Below are 26,086 nucleotides of genomic sequence, written 5' to 3'. Positions count from 1 at the left end.
AAACAAGGACAGACAAACGGATTAAGTCAGTTATATTGACCCCAGTACGTAACTGGTACATATTTAATCGACTCCGAAAGGATGAAAGGCAAAGTCGACCTCGGCGGAATTTGAACTCAGAATGTAACGGCAGCCGAAATACTGCTAAGCATTTCACCCAGCGTGCTAACGATTCTGCCAGCTCGCCGCCTTTAATGCTCAATATCCATGTTTTTTATATACAGTGATGTGGTATTAGCAGAAAAGAGTACAGGTGTATTAAGTGAAATACTAAAGATAGAAGAATGTATGTAATATCATTTATTCTAATTTTAAAGCAAATCTTTGCAACAAATAGGAACTTATTGCATGATGTCTACTGTTGAAAGCAAACAAAGGGTGAATTGGAAGAGAGAAATATATGTCTATTGGTTTCAAATTTTGGTAAAAGGCTACCAGTTTTGATGAAGGGACTTAGTGCTCAACTGGTGTTTATTCTATCAACTGTAAAAGGATGAAAAGCAAAGTCAACCTCAGCAGAATTTGAAATCAGAAGGTACAGATGGACAAAATTTTGCTAAGCAATTTGCCTGGCATGCTAACAATTCTGCCAGCTTGTTGCCTTAAAAGAAAATATATATATACTAGCAAACACATCCATCCTTTGGACAGTTTAAGTTGCTTTGATAATATTTTTTTGCCAAATAATTGAACTACTGAGAAGGTTTATGAGTAGCACAGCAATCTATGTTTCCGATTAGCCTAAGAATGGAAAATTAAACTGAAGGCTGGTTATTGTGGAGGTTGTTGCTCTTTAATGATCATAGAACATATAAGTTTGCAAGTGATGCAAAGTAGAGCTACTGAAGTGTTTTGGGAGTAGATTACAGATAATGTCTACAAAATATAATTATTTTACATGAAAGTAAAATTTCTTGTCAGGAGTAATGAAATTGAAGGAAGACGAAACTTTCCCTCTGCAAGTTTATTTTTTTCAACAGCAACGGGAGCTATTTTTTCAGAGAGATAAGCTAACAAAAGCCCCTTTATTCTGTCTTCTCACATAGCTTGTGCATAAACTAACAGCGAATGCGACATAAAATTAAATTGGTGTGGAGCTTCCTGAAAGATATGGTTAGCTTTCACTAGTGGAAGCAAAACTCTTATTTAAAGGTTGATTCTTTGGGATGAATCATATGTGATTGTTTAAAAAATGCTGGAACAACAATGCTAAAATGTATTTGAAACAACAGACAATAGTTGAAATATCATAATGGATGGGTAAATAAGCATGCTTAAAGTGAAACAACATATTGGTTGGTAAACAAAAGTATCAGCAAATAGGAGAGAGGGAAGGGAACATCACCTTTCAAGTAATTCAGAATAGGTAAAGGTAAGCTTGCCAATGTTTAATGCAGTTTAAATATGGAGATTAAGATTGTTTTGTATTGGATATTCATCGCGTAGTGTTCCTAGTCAATTTAATCACTGTGGCAGGTGGACAGTGAAAATAAATAGACAAAATCCTTTCACTTTTGTAAAAAGATTAAAAAAGTATGGAAGACCCTACATACAAAAAAATATGTCCATTTGCATCCATTTATGTGGGAACTCTGGGCAAAATGTTATTAGTGCATGACCATCCTTGAGACATAAGTAATAAGTGTGTGAAGTTTGGTGAAAATCAGTTGAGAATTGTGGAAATATATAGGCGCATGAGTGGCTATGTGGTAAGTAGCCTGCTTACCAGCCACATCGTTCTGGGTTCATTCCCATTGCATAGCACCTCGGGCAAGTGTCTTCTACTATAGCCTCAGGCCAATATATAAATATGTGTGTATATATGTATGTATGTATGTATGTATGTATGTATGTATGTATATATGTATGTATGTATGTATATGTGTGTGTATATGTTTGTGTGTCTGTGTTCATCCCCCAACATCACTTGACAACTGATGCTGGTATGTTTACATTCCTGTAACTTAGCAGTTTGGCAAAAGAGACTGATAGAATATATACTCGGCTCACAAAGAATAAGTCCTGGGGTCAATTTGCTCAACTAAAGGTGGTGCTCCAGCATGGCCACCGTCAAATAACTGAAGCAAGTAAAAGACAGTTAGTCATTATACACACACATACTGTGATTCATATATATATACTAGATTAATACCTTTTCACTTTCAGTATCAAGAGCTGATGTTGCTTCATCCAGAAGCAGTATTTTGGGATTTCTTATCAGTGCACGAGCAATGGCAATTCGTTGTTTCTGTCCACCGCTTAGCTGCGACCCTTTCCCTCCAGCTTTAGTTGAATAACCCTAAAAGTGAAAAAAAATAAAATTAGTAAATATAAAAAAAAATTTAATAAATTATATAAAAAGCAAAAAAAAGAAACAATCTCCATTAACTCATCATTATTGATGATTTTTATTCATTCAGGCATTTAATAAATTGGATCAACATTTTCTTCCTCTATACGATTATTCTCTCCTATTTGTAAATATTTCATGTAAACTGTCAATTGTTTACAATGAATATATGTACTAACATGATAGTTGTAACTGGGTGTCATTGCTATAAAAGTACTGTGAAGATATTATTAAATCTGTTATTATCTATTGTAACAATTAAAAATGATAATAACAGAAGCAATAATATAGACAATTGAAGGGCCAAAACTGCATTAAATATGTCCTTTTATTTTAATCCTTCAGTTATATATATGTGTGTGTGTGTGTGTATACATATATATATTTATACATATGCATATTTATATATACATATACAGGGTTATTCAAAAAGAAAGATCAGATTTTAAATTTATTTTTAAAACAAACAGTAAGAGACACAAACACATTCTACATATTTCTTGATAGGGGAAGGTTTAAAGTTTATTTTGAGGTAGTATGCACTCAACATGAGCCCAGTGTGTTGCTCAACAAACATTGAAGCCATTTTCTGTGAAATTTTTATGCCATTCGTAAATTTGCTTGTGACGAGGTGGATTTTTATTGAACTGGCAGTGAAATTCACATTGCACTTGCACAATCAATTCACATTTCTCAAACTGCAGCACACAAAAAGACTTTTTTTGTGGCGTTACCATTTTCTAAGGGATTACACAAATGAAAATTATACAACTTTAAATAAAATGAACAAAATAAAACATTAAAACGAAATTAAAATATTATTTTATTTAAAGCTTAATTCAATTGATCATGTGCAGCTTTAAACTTTAAACCTTCCCCTATCAAGAAATATGTAGAATGTGTTTGTGTCTGTTACTGTTTGTTTTAAAAATAAATTTGAAATCTGCTCTTTCTTTTCGAATAACCCTGTATATATCCACACATGTATATTTATATATATTTATATATATATATATATATATATATATATATATATATATATATGAGACCATAACCCATGGCCTTTACCAGGATGTAGCCAGCTCACTTATGCATACCTTTCCTCTTTGGACACAAAACTCTGCTTGTGAAGACCTGTTGAGGCAAGTGATATCGAAATCGAAATTGAATTTGAAATCGAACCAAATTCGTTGACTGGCACCCATGCTAATCTCCCTTCACTGGACACTAAACTCTGCTTGCGAAGACCTGTTGGGGCAAGTGAAATTGAACAAAATTCGACGACTGGCATCCATGCCAGTGAAGCGCTAACAGCTCCATCCAAGCGGGATCACTGCCAGAGCAGCTGTCTGGCACGTAAAGAGCACCATTTGAGCGCAATCATTGTCAGCGTTGCCTCACTGGCACTTGAGCTGGTGGCACGTGAATAAAACATTTGAACGCAACCATTGCCAGTACTGCCAGACTGGTGCTCGTGCCGGTGGCACTTTAAAAGAACCCACTACACTCTTGGAGTGGTTGGCGTTAAGAAGGGCATCCAGCTGTAGAAACTCTGCCAGATCTGATTTGAGCCTGGCGCAGCCATCTGGTTCGCCAGTCCTCAGTCAAATCGTCCAACCCATGCTAGCATGGGAGGTGGACATTAAACGATGATATATATATATATATACATACATATACACATATATATACATATGTACTCATATATATGTATACACACACACACACACATATATATATATATGCAAATACATATATATATATATATACATTTATACACATATATATACATATATACATTTATATAAATACATGTATACATATATACATATATATACATATATACACATATATAATCATACATAGACATATATATACATATGCAAATATATATACATATACACATATATACACATATACACACATGTATATATATATATATATATATATACACATATACACACATATGCATATATACATATACACAATTATGTACATATATATATATACATACATATATATATATATATATATCAAATGAAATCAAAAACAGAACACAAAGGATGTCGCGGTACACGTGTTTCAAGCTTTATAAACGACCTATTCTTACATCAGTGAATAATAGACATAAAGGATAGTTTAAAGCTCTCTTCAGCCGCATGCAATTGTTATTCCAAAGAGTTACATCACACTATGAAAAATCTGAAAGGTACATTTAGTATTATCCATAATGATAAGTATATCATGTCTCCCTGAGAGAGTGTATTTGTAAAATTTCATAATTAAATAGGCGTGTAGGATATCATTGGATTTCGAAAATCCTCAAAAACAAGATAGATACTTAGAAGATGTGATGTTTTTGCATGTGTGTATACATGAATCTACGGGTGTGTATGTATGAAGATTTATACATAGTGGGATTTACATGTATGCATGCTTGGGTGTATGTGTGTGTGTATATGTATGTATGTATATATATGTGTATATATATGTGTATATATATATATATATATATATATATATATATACACATTCTTCTCTGTGTATCTTTCTGTTGAAGAGCATAGGCTCGAAACGTTAAAGACTTGTTTTATTTATATTTCCTGAGCGCCATACTAATACAATTGTTCGTTTGTATTCCACCTGCCTTCGTCTTTTGTCTATTTTCATAAAGCTTCCCGTTATATATATATATATATATTGTTGTTGTTGGCATCCTTTTTGTCTTGGGAGACAATGGAGTTGCGCATAAAATAGTCTAGTCCGGCTTTTACATTTCATGTCCTGATACATTTCCTGCTGTGGCTGTGTAATCCTATCCTGGACAAACATATATATACATATATATACATGTGTGTGCTTGTATATATGGGGATATATAGGTATGTGTATATGTGTGTATATGTATATGTATGGGTGTGTACATGTGTGTGCATGTATATGTACGTATATGTGTATATATATGAGTGTGTGTATGCATGTGTATGTGTGTATATCTATATGTATGTGTGTATATCTATATGTATGTGTGTATATCTATATGTATATATATATATATATATATATTTATATATGTGTATATGTGTGCGTGTGTCTATGTATATGTATGTATGCGTGTGTACATATGTATATATGTGTATATATATGTATGTGTATGTGTACATTTGTATGTGTATGTGTGTACGGGTGTGCACATATACATATGTGTATTAAGATTTACATGTGTGTGGTTGTGTGTGTGTACGGATACCTATATCTGTACATATCATTTGTTGTATGAAATATGTTTATATATATGCCCATGGGTAAGTATGTAGACACACACACACATACATGATAAACTTAAAGCATGTAGTGGCAGATGGCTGTAAACTGACCACTCAGTACAACAATATCAAATTTTATCCCCCCCCCCCCACCGGAAATAAGAAGTAATTTATGACACTTACCACAGCATCAAAACCTAAATCTTAACCTCAAACCTTTTAACATCTTATCTCTTTATTTTAATTCTCTTGTTTTTATGATTACTTTATATCTTTTTATATTTCCTTATTTTTCCTTTATATTTTTATTCTTTACATTTTTATAATTTACGTTTTTTTTATACTTTACGTTTTTATATTTTCTTGTTACTCTAGTTTTTTATATTTATTATATTTATTATATTTATTATATTCATTTATATTTGTATTTATTTACTTGTGATCCCAACATTATTATCTTTTTCTCCCCTTTTTCTTTCTTTCTCTTTTTTCCCCTCTATTTTTTTCTCTCTTCTTTCTACCTTCTTTCTTTCTATCTATTTTCCCTCTCAATACTCTCCCTACTTTTTCTTTCTCTCTTTCTTCTTTTTTTTCTCCCTCTTTCCTTCTTATTTCCTTTCCCTTAAAAGAGGAATGAACCCATTCAAATCTATTTAACATTCACTCTATGTTGACTGGTGATACAGTATGGACAGATTTTCGAAATCCAATGATACCCTACACGCCTATTTAATTATGAAATTTTACAAATACACTCTCTCAGGGAGACATGATATACCTATCATCATGGATAATACTAAATGTACCTTTCGGATTTTTCATAGTGTGATGTAACTCTTTGGAATAACAATTGCATGCAGCTGAAGAGGGCTTTAAACCATCCTTTATGTCTATTATTCACTGATGTAAGAATAGGTTGTTTATAAAGCTTGAAACACGTGTACCGCGACATCCTTTGTGTTCTGTTTTTGATTTCATTTGATACATATACCCTCTCACCTCTGCTACTAGCTGGCGTATACAGGTGCTTACACTTATCAAGTATTCACCCTAAATTTATATATATATATATATATATATATAGAGAGAGAGAGAGAGAGAGGGAGGGATATTATATTATATTATATTATGTTATATTATACTATATTTAATAACAGTTTGACTCAGCTTTGTATTGTCTAAAGTTTGATGGGCATGCAACACATATCCATCTTGTCAATTGTTTGTTTAGGCCTAACAACGGGAATCTGAATTTCTGTTAAACTTTCCATTCCATCTTTAAACATCTGTTGTTAAATGCGACTGCAACAAAATATATGTGTTTAGTACTACTTTCATTTGCTCACTTGTGTGTGTGTGTGTGTACGCATACACACACACATATATGTATAAGTTTCACCACACATATGTAAATAGTCTCATGAGGTTAGAAAATAAGAGAATGTTGATGCCAATGTTGTTCCTATAGAAGATAAAAGAATAAAAAAAACATTGTTGGAAACATTAATTCAATTCAATGTTTCTAATACTCTTCTCTTTTCTATCTTCTATTATACAAATAAATATCTAAATTCAATGTTCTGTCAGTGTGGTCAATATTTTTTCACTAGAGAATATCATGTGACAGTGTTTATACAAAATGTTTATATTTCCTTAAAAAAAGAGAGAAACCATAGAGTGTTTTCTCATTTATTAAAAGTCAGGAAAAAAAAACCACTGAGAGCTAATGAAGGTGAATTCGAGTTGACATTCTATTCTCAGAAACAAGGACAGATAAGGTAACTAAGGAAGTTAGGGTGTGAAAGAATTATTAAACAAGAACAGCCACAAGCAAAACAGGTATGATAGTTATTTCTGCATATGAATTATATTAAGGACTGGCAGATAAACAGGATTGTTTTTATGAGGCCCTTCTACAAACTATTTCAGTAACTGACAACAACAACTTCATTAGCACAAATGGTGACTTTAATGGACATGTCAAACAAAACCATAATGGTGTAACTTCAACACAAGAAATGAAGAGGTGTCAAGATTCCTGGAATTCTCTGATGTAAATAATCTCACAATTGGCGACACAATCTTCTGGAAATCAAGTGATCACACAAGCCAAATGGATTTTATTATCACTGGTAAGCAGATAGGGGGATGATTCTAAATGCTAGGTCTCTCAGTCTTTCCCACGTGAAGAATGTACCTTCCAACATAAATTAATGGTTAGCAACTTCAGAATAAGAGTTACTCTGAATCAGGGACAAAATACGCTTTGCAAGGGGAAGACCTGTGAGTTGAAAGAGATTTTCATTGGTCATAGGTTCAGAGAAGTATTGAGTGACACTTATGACAATAGAGAGAAAGAGATAAGATTTATAACATAGAGCAAAACTAGCTGCTTTTATGGAATAAACTACTGGGAGGTGCAGACCAAACTTGTGATATGGGGTAAACAACTTTACTGTAAGCAAATTCAGTAGATATAGGCTGATGAAGTTAGTGACAGTGAAATGAAGCATGCTGTAAACAAATTAGGTACAAGTGAAGGAGATAAATACCTTGGGGTCAAACCAAAATGAAAGTACACTAATATAATTACATTTTTTGTTTTTGTTTTCGTTTTTGGTCAGTAAGTGTTATTTCCTATTTGCTTCTATCTAGAAATCAAAGGAAATTACTATTCTCTTCAAGCTTTGCTTTTGCGACTTGGACATCAATGTTTTGACACTGACCTATTTTCCATTACATTTCCTGAAGCAGAAATATCGTTGTAGCAAATATTCTGCTCAATACCACAGATTTGCTTGTCAATTGCTTGGCCTTATCTACTTGAACATGTCCCTCAGTGGCTGACAATATGGGCATCCCTGATCATGAGCAGGAGTAGTAGGTAAGCATTATAGCCATGTGTTGAAAGGAATTCTTTGGAGTTTGAAGAAATGTAACAAGAACGAAGTCTGAAAGAAATATTAGCCATTTTTCATATTTTCTAGGGGTAAGCAAATAAGAAATAACAGTTGCTACCCAAGGACAAAAATTGTGTTACACAGTGTTATACAGGGAGAACTTAGAAACATAAGACAGAAGCAATAGTTTACTACCTTGTAGTAAACTATAATTTCAAATCGATAATTTGGAAATTACAATAGATAAAGCAAAACTAGATATAAAAACATAGTAACTATTATTAATTCAGGCTAATTTGGATAAACATAACCTAAATACTGCATATATATCTCTAAAAAGAATAAGGAAACTTAACAACTTGTACAACTAGAGATGGTTTAATAGTGTCTTTAAATTTAGATTAGACACCTTCTGAAATATTCAAGATAATTTCTTACACAGTTGCATAATATGGCAAGATGATAAATGTTATGCTCACAAAGCAGCACAAAAAATAATAAAAAGAAATAGGTGCTTTTACTAAACAACTTTACACATATATATACTAGAAGACGCATATGTAATTATGACATCAAAAGAAGTAGAGATGAAATTGAAATACTAAGAAGAAACAGTGAAGAAAAATAAATGGATGAGCATTAAAAACCCACTCCATGTACAATTCCTAAAGCAATTAGAAAAGCATGCATGGTTGGGTGGTTAAGAAGCTAGGTTTGCAGCCATGTGGTTTGAGGTTCAGTCCTACTGTTTGGCATCTTGGGCAAGTATCTTCTAGTATAGCCCTAGTCGGATCAATGCCTTGTGAGTGGATTTGGTAGACAGAAACTGTGTGGGAACCCATCATATGAGTGTGTGTGTGTGTATGTGTATATGTATATATATATATATATATTATATATATATATATATATATATTATATATATATATATCTTTTACTTGTTTTAGTCATTAGACTGTGGTCATGCTGGGGGCATCACCTTGAATTTTTAGTCGAATGAATCAACTCCTGTACTTATTTTTTAAGCCTAGTACTTATTCTAACAGGGTTTTTTTTTATGCTGAACCAGTAAGTTATGGGGATGTAAACAAACCAACATGGGCTGTCAAGTGATGATGGGGGGGGGGATAAACACAGACACACACACATACATAGATACACATACATATATAATAAGCATCTGAGGTTAATTTATTCAACTAAACCCATCAAGGCAGTGCCCCAGCAAAACTGAAACAAATAAAAGCTAAAGGACGACAAACGACAGAACTTTATCTGACTTCAGGGCTTTCAACTAAAAGAAATGATTAAAAGCTTGACATTTGCTGTTTAATGCAGTATCTCCCAACAAGCCAGCCAGTAATATATACTGAAAAGCAATACCAATTTTGAACTCTGCATATGTAGGCTGTTTGATATGACTGTTGGTTACATCTTGTCAGAATATATCAAAAGATATGACAGTGGATAGCTATCTACACTGGTTAATAATATAAAGAAATGAAGGCTTCAACAGTTGGTAAATTGTGCAACAACCCCCACAGTTTTGAACAACGAAACTAGATATGTTAATATATAGAGAGATTAGGATATAAGAGAAAACTGTTCAGATAATGATTGTATAACGGACAGCAGTTTTTATATAGCGGATGTTTTCTGGTTGGTTTGTTTACTGTTAGTGTAATGCTACTTTTATATGTTTCCTATTTGGAAATGGATAAATATATTTAGCTTTTGAAGTAGGGATATATAATGATAAACCCATCACTTATAACTTACTTATAAGTGTTATCATTATACATAAATCCTGACTCCAGCTACATAAATGCTATAGCGAGAAATATACTTTCTGAAACGCTAATGGACATTTATGCGTGCATGTATGTTGAATATAAATAATTTCATGTTCTTTTAACCGTTATAAAAAAAATACAGTTTCATAATTACAGAAATACATTTCATTAATAAGTTGAAGAATGTGAAGAAAGAGAAAATAATTACTACATTATTTTATTTATGTACATTTAGCATTTTTAATATTTGAAGTAAAGTAATTTTGTCATAGAGAATTACGACCTAAAATTTACGCTAACTAATTCTTCATACTAACTATATAGATCTCAATGATTCAAACAAGTCTTGTTGGATTTTTCATAGACATGGCATAAAAAAATGACCAATGTCTCAAAGGATTGAGTGTTGTGGAGTTTAGTTACATCCCACAAACACTAAAGTTTTTCCCAAAATCCAGGGTTTTATAACTGCACAATTTGACTTTAAAGAATTGAAATCACATGAAAATATTCTTTAACTAATTTTCAGAATTCCTATATGAGCAGTTATATCAACCAATGGGAAAATGACAATCATATTTCTTTGGCAATATGACATTACATCATATTGCCAGCTATCACAAATTGGCGTTACTATTTGAAAATGGCTACATGCTACAATTGTAAAGACAAAATATCTAAATACTTCTATGTATATGGCTTGCACAAAAGACAATAACAATGAAGAAATTATAAAATTCTCCAAATATCAAAGAAAAGCAAATAATGAAATTTTGGCACAAGGCCTGTTGTTCTGAGGGGAGGGGAAGTTGATTACATCTACCTCAGTACTTAACTGGTACTTATTACATTGACCCTGAAAGGATGAAAGGCAAAGTCAATCTCATAGGAATTTGAGCTCAGAGCAAAAGGACAGATGAAATGTTGCTAAACATTTTGTCAAGTGTGCCAACAGTTCTGCTGGCTCATTGCCTTAAGAAAAGGAAATAATGAAGGTGTGTAATGGATAAATAAAATCATACCCTTCACCATTAGACAAACTATTAGATGAAGCATATTATAAACATGCCATTGAAGAATTGCCAAGTAAACCCTTTACATGTGAAGTCTGGATGATAGCTCCTCTATTTTTCATAACAAATTATCAGTAAAATTTTTAAAATGATGGAAGGCTCATAATCATAAGTCATTTCAAGCTTTAAGTTACAGAACAGTTTTGATAGAGTAGTGTAATCAGACTCTAAACAAGATCAGGTAATAACAATTAGAATTTTATTATACAACAAAGAAAAATTGTAAATTTAAACTGCACCAAAGATAAATAAGAAGTAAATGATGTTCTATTAAATCAAAATCAAAAGATATGATGCTATTAAACATTGAAGTAAGGATAAAATCTTGATTATGAAGGAATCAGAATTAATGGACATAAAATCCATTTTTATCTAAAAGAGCTTAAAGCAATGAAAGTTTAGTAGAAAGATAAAATTCTAGAAATCAAACCCTTTTACAATGTAGATTAAAAGAGGCAATGGATGGCTAATTGAATCCTTTAGCATTTAAACTGGCCATAATAAACTGGCCCAAATACTGGCCCATACACAGGCCCAAATATTCTACTTATTCTAAGTTCAAATTGGCCAAATCTGGCCTCTCACACCTACCCTCTAATATCATTCTAAAAATAAACAATAACATCATCAACATCTTGAAGTTGTGAGATAATGTATGATTAATTCAAAACAATGGAAATAAATAAGCATTACATTTGACAGAGTGAAGGTGCATGGCTTAGTGGTTAGGGTAATTGGCTCACAATCGTAGGGTCATCAGTTCGATTTCCAGTGTTATGTCCTTGAGCAAGATACTTTATTTCACATTGCTCCAGTCCACTCAGCTGGCAAAAATGAGTTGTATCTGTAATTCAAAGGGCCGGTCTTGTCACATTCTGTGTCATGCTGAATCTCCCTGAGTAATACGTTAAGGGTACACACATCTGCAGAGTACTCAGCCACTTGCACATTAATTTCACAAGCAGGCTATCCCATTGATCAGATCAACTGGAACCCTTGTCATTGCAACCAACAGAGTAATCTGAATGCTAAAGGGTTAAGATCCAACAATCATTACTATAATCCTCATTGTAGTGATAAAATAAACAAAATAGTCAACCAACTTATACACTTACCTCAGGTAGAGACTGTATAAATGAGTGAATGTTTGCTTGTTGAGCAGCATTGATAATTTCATCAAATGTCACAGCTCGTGTCAAATCTCCATAAGCAATATTTTCTTCAATTGAGCAGGAAAATAGAACTGGTTCTTGAGAGACAATGGCAATTTGTCGACGAAGCCATGAAGTATTCAGTTCCTTTAGATTTATGCTGTCTAGAAACTGAAATGATAGTAAAACGATTCATTAGAGTAAAATCTTTTGAATATAACTCCCTTAGAATTTAAGTCATCTCTGAAGAAAAAATTAGTAAATTTTAATCCAATTGCACAAAATCATAGAACATTTACACAAAACTAATTTACTAATTTACTCTAATATTATATTGAAACCTAGTACCCAACAATTCTAGATATCAAAAAGTCTGAATAATTATACATGATCTGTGCCAACTGAAGGTTTATTAAGTATATAAGGTGTAGATGTGGCTGCATGTAAGAAGCTTGCTTCCCACTGTATGGTTCTGGATTCAGTCCCACTGCATGGCATCTTGGGCAAATGTCTTCTACTATAGCTTTGGGATGGCCAAATCCTTGTGAGTGGATTTGGTACATGGAAACTGAAAGAAACCCATTATGTGTGTGTGTGTATGTGTGTGTGTCTCTGAGTCTGTGTTTGTCCCCTACCACCACTTGACAACTGGTGTTGGTATGTTTTGCATCTCTATAACTTAGTGGTTTAGCAAAAGAGACTGATAGAATAAGTACTAGGCTTAAGGGAGAGACTTGGCTACTATTTTTAAAATGTTGAGCAACTACATAAAGGTTCATCATTTGCTCATCCAGCTCTAAGTATGTGTAGCCAGTGGTATAATTCATTGATATAATCAGTATCAGTACAGAAATTAATATTTTCTTGACTCACAGTGTTGATCTCAATTCCCTTATGATAGACCAGAATACAAACCAGGAAGAAATTACTCACTCATCCATGTACTGATTTAGAAGCTTGAAATAACCACCAAACTTATGAATATTAATGATTGGGAAAAGAATTACATCATTATAAACAGCATTACCTCACAATCGATGCAAAGTTCTCAGCTTATGTAAAATCCTCTTCCACACTTTTAGATAATTAAATGCCAAATTCTTGAAATTTCATGTCATTTGCTTTAAAAAATTGCACTTAAACTCATCCTTATTTGCAAAGTAAACAATTCTTAAATTAGCATCTTCCTAATGTTAAGGTAAGCTATACATACACAAGTTCCTTCATAAGTTTGGTTAGAATACAGTAAGTTCAAATTTTTATTGCTATTTTATCAATTATAAAATATAAGACAGGCATCTGTGCATCACACATTATGTAAATACATCATAAAATGTAAATGCATTATGGTATTTGTCCATAGGTGATATCTCTTATGGCTGTCATCATCATCATCATCATCATCATCGTTTAACGTCCATTTTCCATGCTAGCATGGGTTGGACAGTTCGACCAGGGTCTGGGAGGCCAGGAGGCTGCACTAGGCTCCAGTCTGATCTGGCAGTGTTTCTACAGCTGGATACCCAGGCTAAAGAAGGTCTTCAGCCACATAAGGTGTTGTCATCTGTCTGGTGGGATTTGAAAGGTTTAGTCTTAGTCCACTTTGAACTTTTAAACCCAAACCAAATGATAACAAAGGAGATCTACTGCAAACAACTTGAGTGGCTTAAGTTAGCACTAGAAGAAAAATGACCATCTTTGGTTTCAAGGCGAAAGGTGTTCTTCCATAAGGCTAATGCTCGGACACATACAGTGAGGATGACATTCCAAAGGCTGGAGTATTACCCCATCTGATTATCATTTATTCTGCAGTCTTCAAAATCATATGAACAGAAAAAATATCAATTTCTGTAGACAAGGTCAGAACAGTACTGGAGGAATATTTTCCCTCAAAGACAAATGAATTTTGGAAGAGGGATCATGCAAGTCTTCCGGATAGATGGAAGAGCATTATAGAAAATGAAGGAGAATATATTTTAGATTAAAAAGAACTTTTGCTTATCTTAATTTTGAAAAATAAAAGAAGTATAAAAAAAACTGCATTATTTATGGAATGACCCAATATATATATATATTAATATCAAATATTAAGTCCCTTAATATTTGATATTCAATATTTCATCTATTCAATAAGGCAATCAATACTTCATTTCATTTTACTATATATACTATATATACTATATATTCTATATCCTACATTAATATTATAAGAATATAAATAAAACATAAAAAACAGACAGAGTTGGAATTCCTTTGAATAATATACTCCTCTATACACAATCAATATATATATATATATATATATATATATATATATATATATATATCACTTTTTAAGGTTATCTCTACAGAAATTATAGCCAGTACTGATTTGTTACATTTTGTATCTGAATATGTCTAATGTAAACTATGTGATTGAAGACGGAAAATTAGTTAATGGGTATATATGCATATTTCAGGACCACATCCAACCCATTAACCATTCAGGAACTCATTGCTTATATAGCTACTAAGTATAACAGTGTAACACTATTGGATATACCAATTTTACATATAGAATACATTCCTGGCATATTTATTAGCAGATGAAAACAGTTGAGGAAATATTATATGTTGCTTAGATATCTGTTTTTATCTCTATGGTATTGTAAAGGGCATGATTCATTTCAATTGTTAGACTAGTAATTTAATAAATATATAAAATATCCACAGTTTTACTTTAGCCTAACATTGATATTGATCTTCTTCACAAATTGAATATAAAAATATGGTAAAAAGAGATAAATACATCCATAAACAAAATATACATACCACTTCACCTTTACTTGGATTGTAAAACTTTTCAATTAACTGCATACATGTACTTTTGCCACAGCCACTCTTTCCAACAAGAGCCACTGTTTCCCCTTGGTTGATTTCTAAGCTCAAACCCTGGAGAACTTTTACATTTGCACGGTTTGGATACTCAAACTCAACGTCTTTAAACTGAATTTTACTTTCAAATGTTTCCTTTAAAAAAAAATAGAAAACAAAATATAATCACATACAGGCACATGCACACATACATATATATACATGTATCATATTACTTTATATACATCAGGAAGAAATGTATTTCCAAAAGTATCAAAAACACAATAATATCAACCATAGTGTCTCCCCACCTTAGTTATAATCTATTTTTGTTTAAAAAATTTTGAAAATATCCATAAGATATTTTCCAAAGTTTCTGAATTAATTTAATTGGCCAATATCTAACAATTCATTAAAACAAAACAAAAAAAATAATTAATATTTACTTGCAAAATCTCTAAAGTCTCATTTCCCAGTGTTTATTGACTACCATTCTACTAATATGATGTTTATATAACACATACTGTATACACGGACAGTTGTGTATGTTATATATATTTCATGATTAAAAGTTGTTAGTCAATATAATGATCAGCTGATGACCCACCGACAAGCTAAAATCATTAATATTTTATCATTTGTCAACCAATCAATATTAGTTTGGTTTGTATCAGTAGCCTTGATATTCTGCTCTGTTATTACAGGTTGATACAAGTATGTAAGCTAGCATTAATAAGATATTGTAAAAGCAAAGAAACTTAATGTTGCCTTATCAGCAATGAATGATGAATAAACTTCAAATGGTCAATGAAATTTACAGGAATCATGTATGGATTTGTTAAAAAACAGCAACCAAATCTCATCAATTCATTTTTATTAGATATTGTGGTCATAGCCACACTATGTGTGGGAAAAAGATGAGATGATCCCTACAGGAACACCTTTAAGAGCTGATATGAGGTTTAATGGCAATAAAAATCAAACCATATTCAGATATAAAAACTGCAAATGTTATGATGTTATTATTGGTCATACAAGTTCTATATAGTCTTGACTGCTAACTATGTATCTACAGCAAAGAGTTGCATCACAGTCAATTATATAACTAAACAAAACTCAAATTAAAATCTTTAGTTGACAGCAAAACAAGTTTGTGCCCCCACTAAAAAAAGCATACATTGTAAGATATAATACAAAAAAAACAACATGCAGTACACTGTAATAACAAACACTTCAGAAAAACTTATTTCCAGTTCTGTATGTGCATATGTAAATAATATATGGATATATGTGTGTAGACATCACAACTCATTTCAACAGCTGAGTAAACTGGAGTGAAGTGTCTTGCTCAAGACCACAACACACAACCTGGTCCAAGAATCAAACTCATGATTGTGAGCCTGATGCTCTAACCACTGGGCCATGCCCCAACAAGTTTACACAGGATCTCCTAACAACAGTACTCAATATATACCTTCTTCAACGAAAAGATAGCTTAAACTGTGCTCTAAATAGAGGTGTAGTCAAATCCTATTTTATGGACTCAACCATGTTCTAAAATAAGTCGAAAGGTAAGCTTACTATAAATCGGCACAAACTTTCCAGACAACCCAATACAATCTCACTTGGCTTAGCGAGTCTTCTCAAGCATGGCATATCACCAAAGTTCTCAGTCACGTGTCATTGCCTCCATGAGGCCCAACATTCAAAGATCATGCTTCATCCCATGTCATCCCTCCACAGTTAGAGTGCAGCACTTTTTCACACTGCTGTCCTCGTCCATATGCATTACATGACCATGCTAGCAGAGTCATCTCTCTTGCACTCCACATGTAATACTTGTTATGCCCAACTTTTCTCTCAGGATACGAACACTCTGTTGTGCAGGCACACTGATATTACACATCCAGCAAAGCATACTAGCTTCATTTCTTACAAGCCTACACATGTTCTCAGCAGTCACAGCCTATGTTTCACTGCTGTGTAGCATGGCTGTTTACACACAATCTGCCTTTCACACCAAGAGAGAGAGGCCCCTTGCTATCAGCAGAGGTAGGAGCTCTCTGAACTTTGCCCTGCCTATTCTTATTCTAGCAACTATAAAAGGCAAAGGGTATGTATATATATATAGTTTTTCAAATATATAACACTCTACCAAAGACTTTCTATTTCTCTTATTCTATTATATATATATATACACACAATTTAATTGGAAGAAGTTACAAAATGACTCTAGAGCCAAGAGCTTCGAACATGGCACTTATCAAACACACTTCAAATCTGACAACTTAACTGACAAAATAATGGAACAGATATTATCAGCTAAAACTCATGGAAGTGATGCCCCAATATGACCACAAGACATGTCCTCTGCAGTCACAGCCCATGTTTCACTACCGTGAAGCATGGCGGTTCGCACAAATGCATCATGCAATCACAAAATAATATGAACATCCAAAATTATGCTGAGGTCCTTGGAAAATAAATGAACACCACAGGAGTGGCTGTGTGGCAAGTAGCTTGCTTACCAACCACATGGTTCCGGGTTCAGTCCTACTGCGTGGCATCTTGGGCAAGTGTCTTCTACTATAGCCTTGGGCCGACCAAAGCCTTGTGGGTGGATTTGGTAGACAGAAACTAAAAGAAGCCCATCGTATATATGTGTGTATATATATATATATATGTGTGTGTGTGTGTGTGTGTGTGTGTGTGTGTGTGTGTGTGTGTGTGTGTATATGTTTGTGTGTCTGTGTTCATCCCTGCAACATTGCTTGACAACTGATGCTGGTGTGTTTACGTCCCCATAACTTAGCAGTTCAGCAAAAGAGACCGATAGAATAAGTACTAGGCTTACAAAGAATAAGTCCTGGGGTTGATTTTCTCAACTAAAGGTCGTGCTCCAGCATGGCCGCAGTCAAATGACTGAAACAAGTAAAAGAGTAAAAGAGTACCACAGGTTTTTTTATTTCTCTGTCTCCCTCTCTCTTGTTCTTGTTCTTATGTAGACAGGAAGCAATATTTATTTCCAAATGCAGTAGATTGTAAATTACTATAAATTACTATAAAGTAACACTCACGCATATCTTTCCAGTTTGTGAATAGCTATCAATTGCAGGAACACGATCAAGTAGATCCATTATTCTAGCTGATGAAGTTTTGACCTTAGCAAAATCTGGTGCCACGGCACCAACCTGTCCAAGTGCAAAGGCCCCAAAGACAATGGCTCCAAATACTCTGAAAAATTGTGGAAAGAAAATACAGATTGGCAATCAAGAAACTAAATGAGTTCTGTTGACAATAAAAGAAAAGAAGGTACTGTATCATACAATTATAAATAAACTCTTAGAAATAACTAGAAATTTCAATAAGTCTGTGCTTTCCTTTTATTTACATGTATATATATTTTGTATATCAAACCTGTGCAGTTTCATTTGTTTATTCACATAATTGTATCTCTCTATATATATGCATATATCTGTATGTGTGTGTGTGTGTGTGTGTGTGTGTGTGTGTGTGTGTGTGTGTGTGTGTGTGTGGTGTGTGTGTGTGTGTCTTTGTGTATGTGCTTGTACTCCACCACTGCTTGACAACTGATGTGGGTTTATTCATGTCCTTGTAATTTAGCAGTTTGGTGAAAGAGATCGATAAAATAAGTACAATGTTTATAAAAATACATACTTGGTTTGATCAATAAGTACCCAGAGTGTTACCATAGTAACGAAGCTAAAGCATGCAGAGTGAAGCTGCTTGGCACAGATTGGCACAGATTGACTCTGCTGTGCCGGCACACTAAGTTTTAACGTTCTAGTTCACTTCTCCTGTTTACATCAATGCTGGGAAGGAAGGTGTGTAGCATGTGATCATCATACTGGCCATGATAGAGAAAGTTGAGCAGAGAATCTGCATCAAATTTTGCCAAAAGCTTAGCGATACCGGCTCGGAGTCCTATGCAAAGTTTTCAAAAAGTTTTCATCATTCTTGACACAATCAAAGAGATCTTGTGCTACTGAAACCCGAGTATCTTTTTGCTCAACTGAAAGCAGTTTTGGCACAAACTTGGCAGACTCATACCCAAATCTTCAGTGATAACGGACTGAACTGAACCATAACTAATCTGCACATCCTCTGATAGCTCATGGGTGGTGATTCAACAATTTCCTCTCACAGCTGCATGCACATCAGTGATGTTTTTCTCAGTTCTGCTGGTTGCAGGTCCCTCAGAACGTTAATCAATATTGACATTTCTTTAACCATCTTGGAAAAATCTGAACCACTCATACACTTGTGTGCGGCTCATACACTCCTCTCCATACACTTTCTACAACTTTGTGTGGGCCTCTGAGCAGGTATTGCCAAGACAACTTTCTCTGTCATGGTCAATGCGACAATCACACACTACACATTTCCCTTCCAAGCACGGCTGTAAACAGCGGAAGTGAGCTAGAACATTAAAACTTAATGCACATGCACAGGAGAGCTCAAGGTCAATCTTTGCCATGTGACTTCACTCTGCATGCTTTCACTTTGTTACTATGGCAACAGTCCAGATACTTATTGATCAGACCTCGTATAACTGCTGGGATCAGCTTGTTTGTGTAAACCTTTCAAGCCAGGGCCCCAGCTTGGCTGCAGTCCAATGACTGAAAGGAGTAAAAGATCAAGGATAAAAATATACATACATACACACATATATACATACATACACAAACACACCTACATACATACACACATACATAGATACATACGTACATACACAAATATATACATGTATGCATGCATATGTACATACAATATAAATCGTAGCAATTTTTATTACTAAGAAATAAACAAAATGTTTCTTGCTTACTTCAATAGATCCACAAAGTCCATTTCACATTTCGTAATTAATAAAGCTCCAACATAGAAAACAGCAGCATAACACAAAAACACAACTGACTGTGAGAAGGAAAAAGCTATTCCAACTTTAAATGCTCCTTTTATATTATTCCTGAAAAGACATTGACAGAAGCATGAACCTGAAGCATTGGAATTTCAACAACATCAACAGGGTATTTTTGTATGTATGTATGTATGTATGTATGTATGTATGTATGTATGTATGTATGTATGTATGTATGTATGTATGTATGTATGTATGGATGGATGGATGGATGGATGGATGGATGTATGGATGGATGGATGGATGGATGGATGGATGAATGTATGTATGTATTGTATGTATTTATGTCAGATCACTTACAAGGCTCTCATAAGTGCTACTGGTAACATATAATCCAGTACAACCTGTTGCATGGTCGGGTTGCTGGTGACTAATCTGGCACCCCCACCAGGCTATCCTGGTGGGGAGGGTTGCTAGAAACCCAGCAGGATTAAAAACAAGACCTGTGGAAAGGTCGGATGAACCTAGTACAGGCTCCACGGCTATCATCAATAGCATGGGTATGCAAAAATTCCAGGATGGTGTCTGGCATGCTGAAAGACCACTGGGAGTGAGGCACCCCTCAGCTTGTTAAAGCATGTCTCTAGGAGACTGTCACTCTGATATAAAAACCAGATGTGCAGGGAATGGTATTAGACATTTTGGGGATCTTTGGTTTGTGCTAGAGATCACGGTGCTCCCACATACCTGAGCCTGTGACTCATATTGGCACCAGACATCTTGCTCTGGCTTGTCTCTGGATAATGTCAATAAAGTGGAGAGGGTCTATGTGGTGTCGTGCAAGCCTTATTGGACCTAAAACTCTGCACAGGCATTGCTGACCTCTGCTCGATATGGGCAGCTTTTTTTTTCCTATATATATTTATTTTATTTTCAGTATATATGTATCTTCATTTTTAGTATATATTTATATATTTTTAGTATATTTTAATTTTATTTTTTATTCAGAAGTCCTGTGGCGATGGGACGGTGGTAAGGCATGCAGACCTAATGGATTGGGAGCATGTAGTCAGCGACCTGCATGTAGGCGACCTATGCTAGATATAAAGTTGTCTCCTTGCTGCCCAAGACAGCGGTAGGATTTGGTTGCTGCATGGGTGTCTGAGCAGCTCCGTTTGGAGAGGGCACTGCTCACCCAGAGGCTGGGGAAGTTCTAGAAAAGGTGAACCAAAAATTGCCTGTCTTTCTATATCTGGTCAGTTTAGTGCAACTGACAGATGTCCATCCTGCGCTCGAAAAACAAAGAGACTTTTATTTACTAAGTCTGGATGGAACTTAAACATTTCATATTGGAATGTGTGCACTCTGTTGGATAACAAGAGTGATTGTAAGCCTGAAAGACGCACTGTACTTGTTGCTCACGAGCTGGACCGTTATAACATTGATATAGTTGCACTCTCAGAGATGGTCAGCTTGAGGAAGTAGGAGGTGGATACACCATTTTGTGGAATGGAAGGCAGAAGGGGGAATGCAGAGAGGCTGGTGTTGGCTTTGCCATTCAATCTGATATCCTTAAGAAGTTGGAAGAGCTCCCTGTTCCTATAAATGAACATCTAATGACTCTATGATTGCACTTGAAAGGTAGATGGTTTGCTACTCTAAGTGCCTTTGCACCTACTTTGATTAGCTGTGATGAAGATAAAACTATCTTTTATACCCAGCTCAGAGCCATACTTAGAAAAATCATTAACGTGATTTTATCCTTATATTCTAGTATGAATTAATATATATATATATATATATATATATATATATATATATAAATTAGAAAAGCCATCTTTTATCAATTCAAAATGAACAATAAAATTACACCATCTAGAAAATTACATTACATATATATATATATATTTATTTTATTTTATTTATTTTATTTTATCTAGTTTCAGCTCACGAGCTGTGGCCATGCTGGGGCACTGCCATTTGGTGTTGCTACATAATTTTACTTTACGAATGCTTTTTAGCAATTGCCATTTGATGCATGAGAGAGTTCGACGCAGCTGCCCTCATCTGCACCTCCTGTCGTGAAGTTTGATCATCTGGGACACATGACAGGAAGAGATCCAGTTTTATTTTAAAGACATCTGCATCCACCCCATGCAGGTCTCTCAGGTTCTTCGGGAGGATATTGAAGAGCTGTGGGCCTCTGAAGCCCAGGCTATCACAGTATCTTGTCCTACATCTTGATGGCAAATTTGGAGTCCTTGGCACTATGCAGTGGTGCCCAGTTCTAGCATTTGTGTAACTCTCGATGCCAAAGTTTAGGACAAGTCCCTCTAGGATCTTCCAGATGTATATTATGGCATATCTTTCTCTAAGGAATAGAGTCTTAATCTCTTGAGTCTTTCCCAGTAGCTTATATGCTGCACAGAGGCTATCTTCTTCGTGTAGCTTCGTTGGATCGCCTCAAGTTCTGTGATTAACTTGATACTGGATGGTGACCATAGCTGAGAGCAATAGTCAAAGTGGCTTAGGACAAGTGTCCTCCAGAGGACCATCATGGTTTCCTGGTCTCTTGTTCTCAAGGTTCTAAGAATCCATCCGGTCAGCTCCCTCATTTCATTGCCAATTTAGCAACATGCACATGAAAGGTTGCATCATCACTCATGTAAATACCCAGGTCTTGCACTGATTGTGCCTCTGGGATTGCAATCCCTCCAGGTCCCGTGTATTTATTGGGTATTTCATTTAGTTTTGCATGCTGATAGCATAAAGCTTGAAACTTTTCAGCATTGAACTGCATGCTATTCTTTTCAACCCACTTGTATATTTTGTCCAGCTCACATTGCAGGTGCTTAGTGTCTTCAGGGTTTTATATATATAAATATATATATAAATTAGAAAAAAACATCTTTTATCAATTCAAAATGAACAATAAAATGACACCATCTAGAAAATTACATATAATAGAAATATTAAAAATGAAATAACAATAACATACTGATGATTAAGTAAATTGCAAAATAATAATAAAAAGTATATACATAAGCATGGGGTGGGAACTAGTGCATTCAAGTAGATATACCCAGTGATGTAATATACATCTGAGTTATCTTTTTTAAGGCTAATGATTTCTTTACTTTTACAACAACAATGATGTGCCAGATGGTACAATCAACCAAAATCTTTGAAAGTGATTTCTTCATTATGGTGACAGACCAATCACTGAAACCAAACAATTCTTTCTATTTATAGGCACAGGGCCTAAGGTTCTGGGGAGTGAACAAATTGATTTCATCGACCTCCCCCTCTCCCAGTGCTCATCTGGAACTTATTTCCAAATGAATAGCAGAAGGGCAAAGTTGACCTCAGCAGCATTTGAACTCAGAACGTAAAGATGGACGAAAATTCCCCTGAGTATTTTGTCCAGTATGCCAATAGTTCTGCCAGCTCACCAGCTTATAACAAAACATAATAATAAAAATAATAATGTCACTTAGTATGAGGAATTTGTGGTAAATGCTCTGTTTAAGTTAGATTAAATGAACCGGCCATGTTTCAAGTCACTCTGTTTCATCAATATTCCAAAATAAACAATTCCAATATGTGCTAATTGAGTTGCTATCAATTAAAGAATAACAATAATCCTCAATATGCTAAGAACAAAAATAAGCTAAAAGGAACAAAATGTAAGAAAATTACTCACTTATAGGGAAGAAGTATTTTCTCATGAAATTTCTCATATATCTTCATTTCAATAGACAATGACAATACAGTTTTGATATTCTGAAATGCTTCCATTGATAGCTGGAAAAAAGAAAAGAAATTAATAGTAATATTAAATACTGGTAATGGTGCTCAACATGCATCCTATCAATAAATTTACCTCCCATTTAAATGGGAAAGATTCTGCAAGGTGTTCTTGCAAAAATCATTGAATGATAAGCTTGTGCATTGTTGTTGTTGCTTTTATCATTATTATTATTATTATTATTATCATTCAGTAATCTTATTTTTATAACGTGTTTTCACTGCACTACCAAGCACAGCTCTGTGTGCCTTGAGTATGTGCCGTAGTTTGTTGAGATGCTCTTATTTTCACTGTATTGAAAATGTTTTACGTAGGATTATGCAGTGCCTAGAAGTGCTATTTTCTGTATGTTATATATATTTGTTAGTCCTAGTGTTTTTGTGTGAATATTTTTTTATCATACCTAATGTGCCTATTATGATAGGAGTTGTTTTTGTTTTTAGATTCCACATTCGAGTGACCTCTATTTCCAGGTTTTTGTATTTTGAAAGTTTCTCCATTTCTTTTAGAGAAACGTCATCTGTTGGTATTGATACATCTATTAGAAAGAATATTTTTCTTGATGATCTCTGACAATTATATCAGGCCTATTGGCCTTAATTTCTCTATCTATGTGTATTGGTATATCCCATAGTATTGTTGCTTTCTCATTTTCTGTGATCTTTTCTGGCATGTGCCTATACCATCTTTTTTCTGTTGTTATTCCATAGTGTTGGCATAGTTGCCAGTGTATATAGGTCCCAAATCTGTCTTGTCTGTGAATATATTCCTTCTTAGCCAGGACTGGGAAACCAGAGACAATATGATTTATTGTTTCCTGTCAATCTCCACATATTCTGCAGTTACTTGTTATGTTTCTTTTCATTATGTGTTTTTGGTAATTTCTGGTGGGGAGGCTTTGGTCTTGTGCTGCAATTAAAAATCCTTCAGTCTCTACTTTGAGTCCTGAGCTTCTCAGCCTTTGTTGAAATTTTGCTTTGTCTACTCCTTTTGCATTTAATTTAACCAAGTATTTGCCATGAAGGGGCTTTTTTTGTCATCGTTTTATCATGACCCACTGCTGTTCCAGTTTTAGTTTAGATTTCATTTGTTTTAAAGCTTTTGTTGTTTCTTCTTTTTCTTCACACTTGTTAGGTAGTATGACTTTTTGTTTGTATTTGTCAGTTTCCTTAAAGACTGAAAACAGTTTTTTTTTGTTCATGTTTTGTGGCTATTTGTATTAGTTTTCCTTGCTTCTGAAGTAGGTATTTTTGTAGTCCTATGGCATTTATTTTGTAATAGTTTTCTAGCTGTATAAGGCCTCGACCACCTTATGTATGTTGGGTGTATAACCTTTCTATCTCAGATTTTGGGTGGTGCATCCAAAATCCTGTCATTATTTTTCTTGTTTTCCTGTCTATTTTGATTAATTCATTTAGTGTCCAGTTAAGGATATTGTAGCTATAACTGGGACAGCTAGTGTGTTGATACCTATTATCTTGTTTTTTGCATTGAGCTCTGTTTTCAGTATTAATCTAACACATCTATAGTATTCTTTTTTTATTTTCTTTCATTTGTGTATGTTGTATCTTATCTAGTTTATATGTCTGGCTTTGGTCTAATTCTCTTATTTCATTTGCTTTATCTAGTGTGATTTTGCTATTCTTAACTAGTTTTCCTCTTTTCAAGGTTGCTTCGGCACATTTTACTAAGCCAAATTTCATGTTTATTTCTTTGATAAATCTGTCTCTCTGGAATATTCCTCTTCTAATGGGGATGGCTTTTGGGTTTTTTTTATTCACTCTTTTGTGTGGAGCTGTAGCACTGTCTGTCATTTATTCATGGAATGTGTCATACATTTTATGATTATTGGTGTTACCTTGTGCATGGCTAGTGTTTCTAGGATCTATGAGTTTGAAATACTATCAAAAGCCTTCCAATAATCGATCCAGGCCATACTTAGACCCTTCTTTCTGTGGCTGTCTTCAATTATGGCTTTATTGATCATTAGTTGATCTTTACAGCTGTATGAGC

General features: G+C 34.2%; 1 protein-coding gene across 1 annotated transcript in view; it reads right to left on the bottom strand.

Annotated features, from left to right (window-relative positions):
- The window catches only part of LOC115211254 (ATP-dependent translocase ABCB1-like), a 146,444-nt gene that overhangs the window by 1,814 nt on the left and 118,544 nt on the right, over positions 1-26,086 (bottom strand). The window contains exons 22-27 of the mRNA XM_029780102.2: positions 23,969-24,069; positions 20,233-20,373; positions 18,464-18,620; positions 15,345-15,542; positions 12,498-12,704; positions 2,153-2,299 (exon numbers count right to left, since the gene is read on the bottom strand). Of these exons, the coding sequence (XP_029635962.1) occupies positions 2,153-2,299; positions 12,498-12,704; positions 15,345-15,542; positions 18,464-18,620; positions 20,233-20,373; positions 23,969-24,069 (951 nt within the window). The remainder of the gene's footprint in view (positions 1-2,152; positions 2,300-12,497; positions 12,705-15,344; positions 15,543-18,463; positions 18,621-20,232; positions 20,374-23,968; positions 24,070-26,086) is intronic.

This window comes from Octopus sinensis, linkage group LG1, assembly GCF_006345805.1.
Source record: "Octopus sinensis linkage group LG1, ASM634580v1, whole genome shotgun sequence".
NCBI lineage: Eukaryota > Metazoa > Mollusca > Cephalopoda > Octopoda > Octopodidae > Octopus > Octopus sinensis.
The sequence above is the reverse complement of the archived record's forward strand: the minus strand, read 5'-3'. Positions and strand labels throughout refer to the sequence as shown.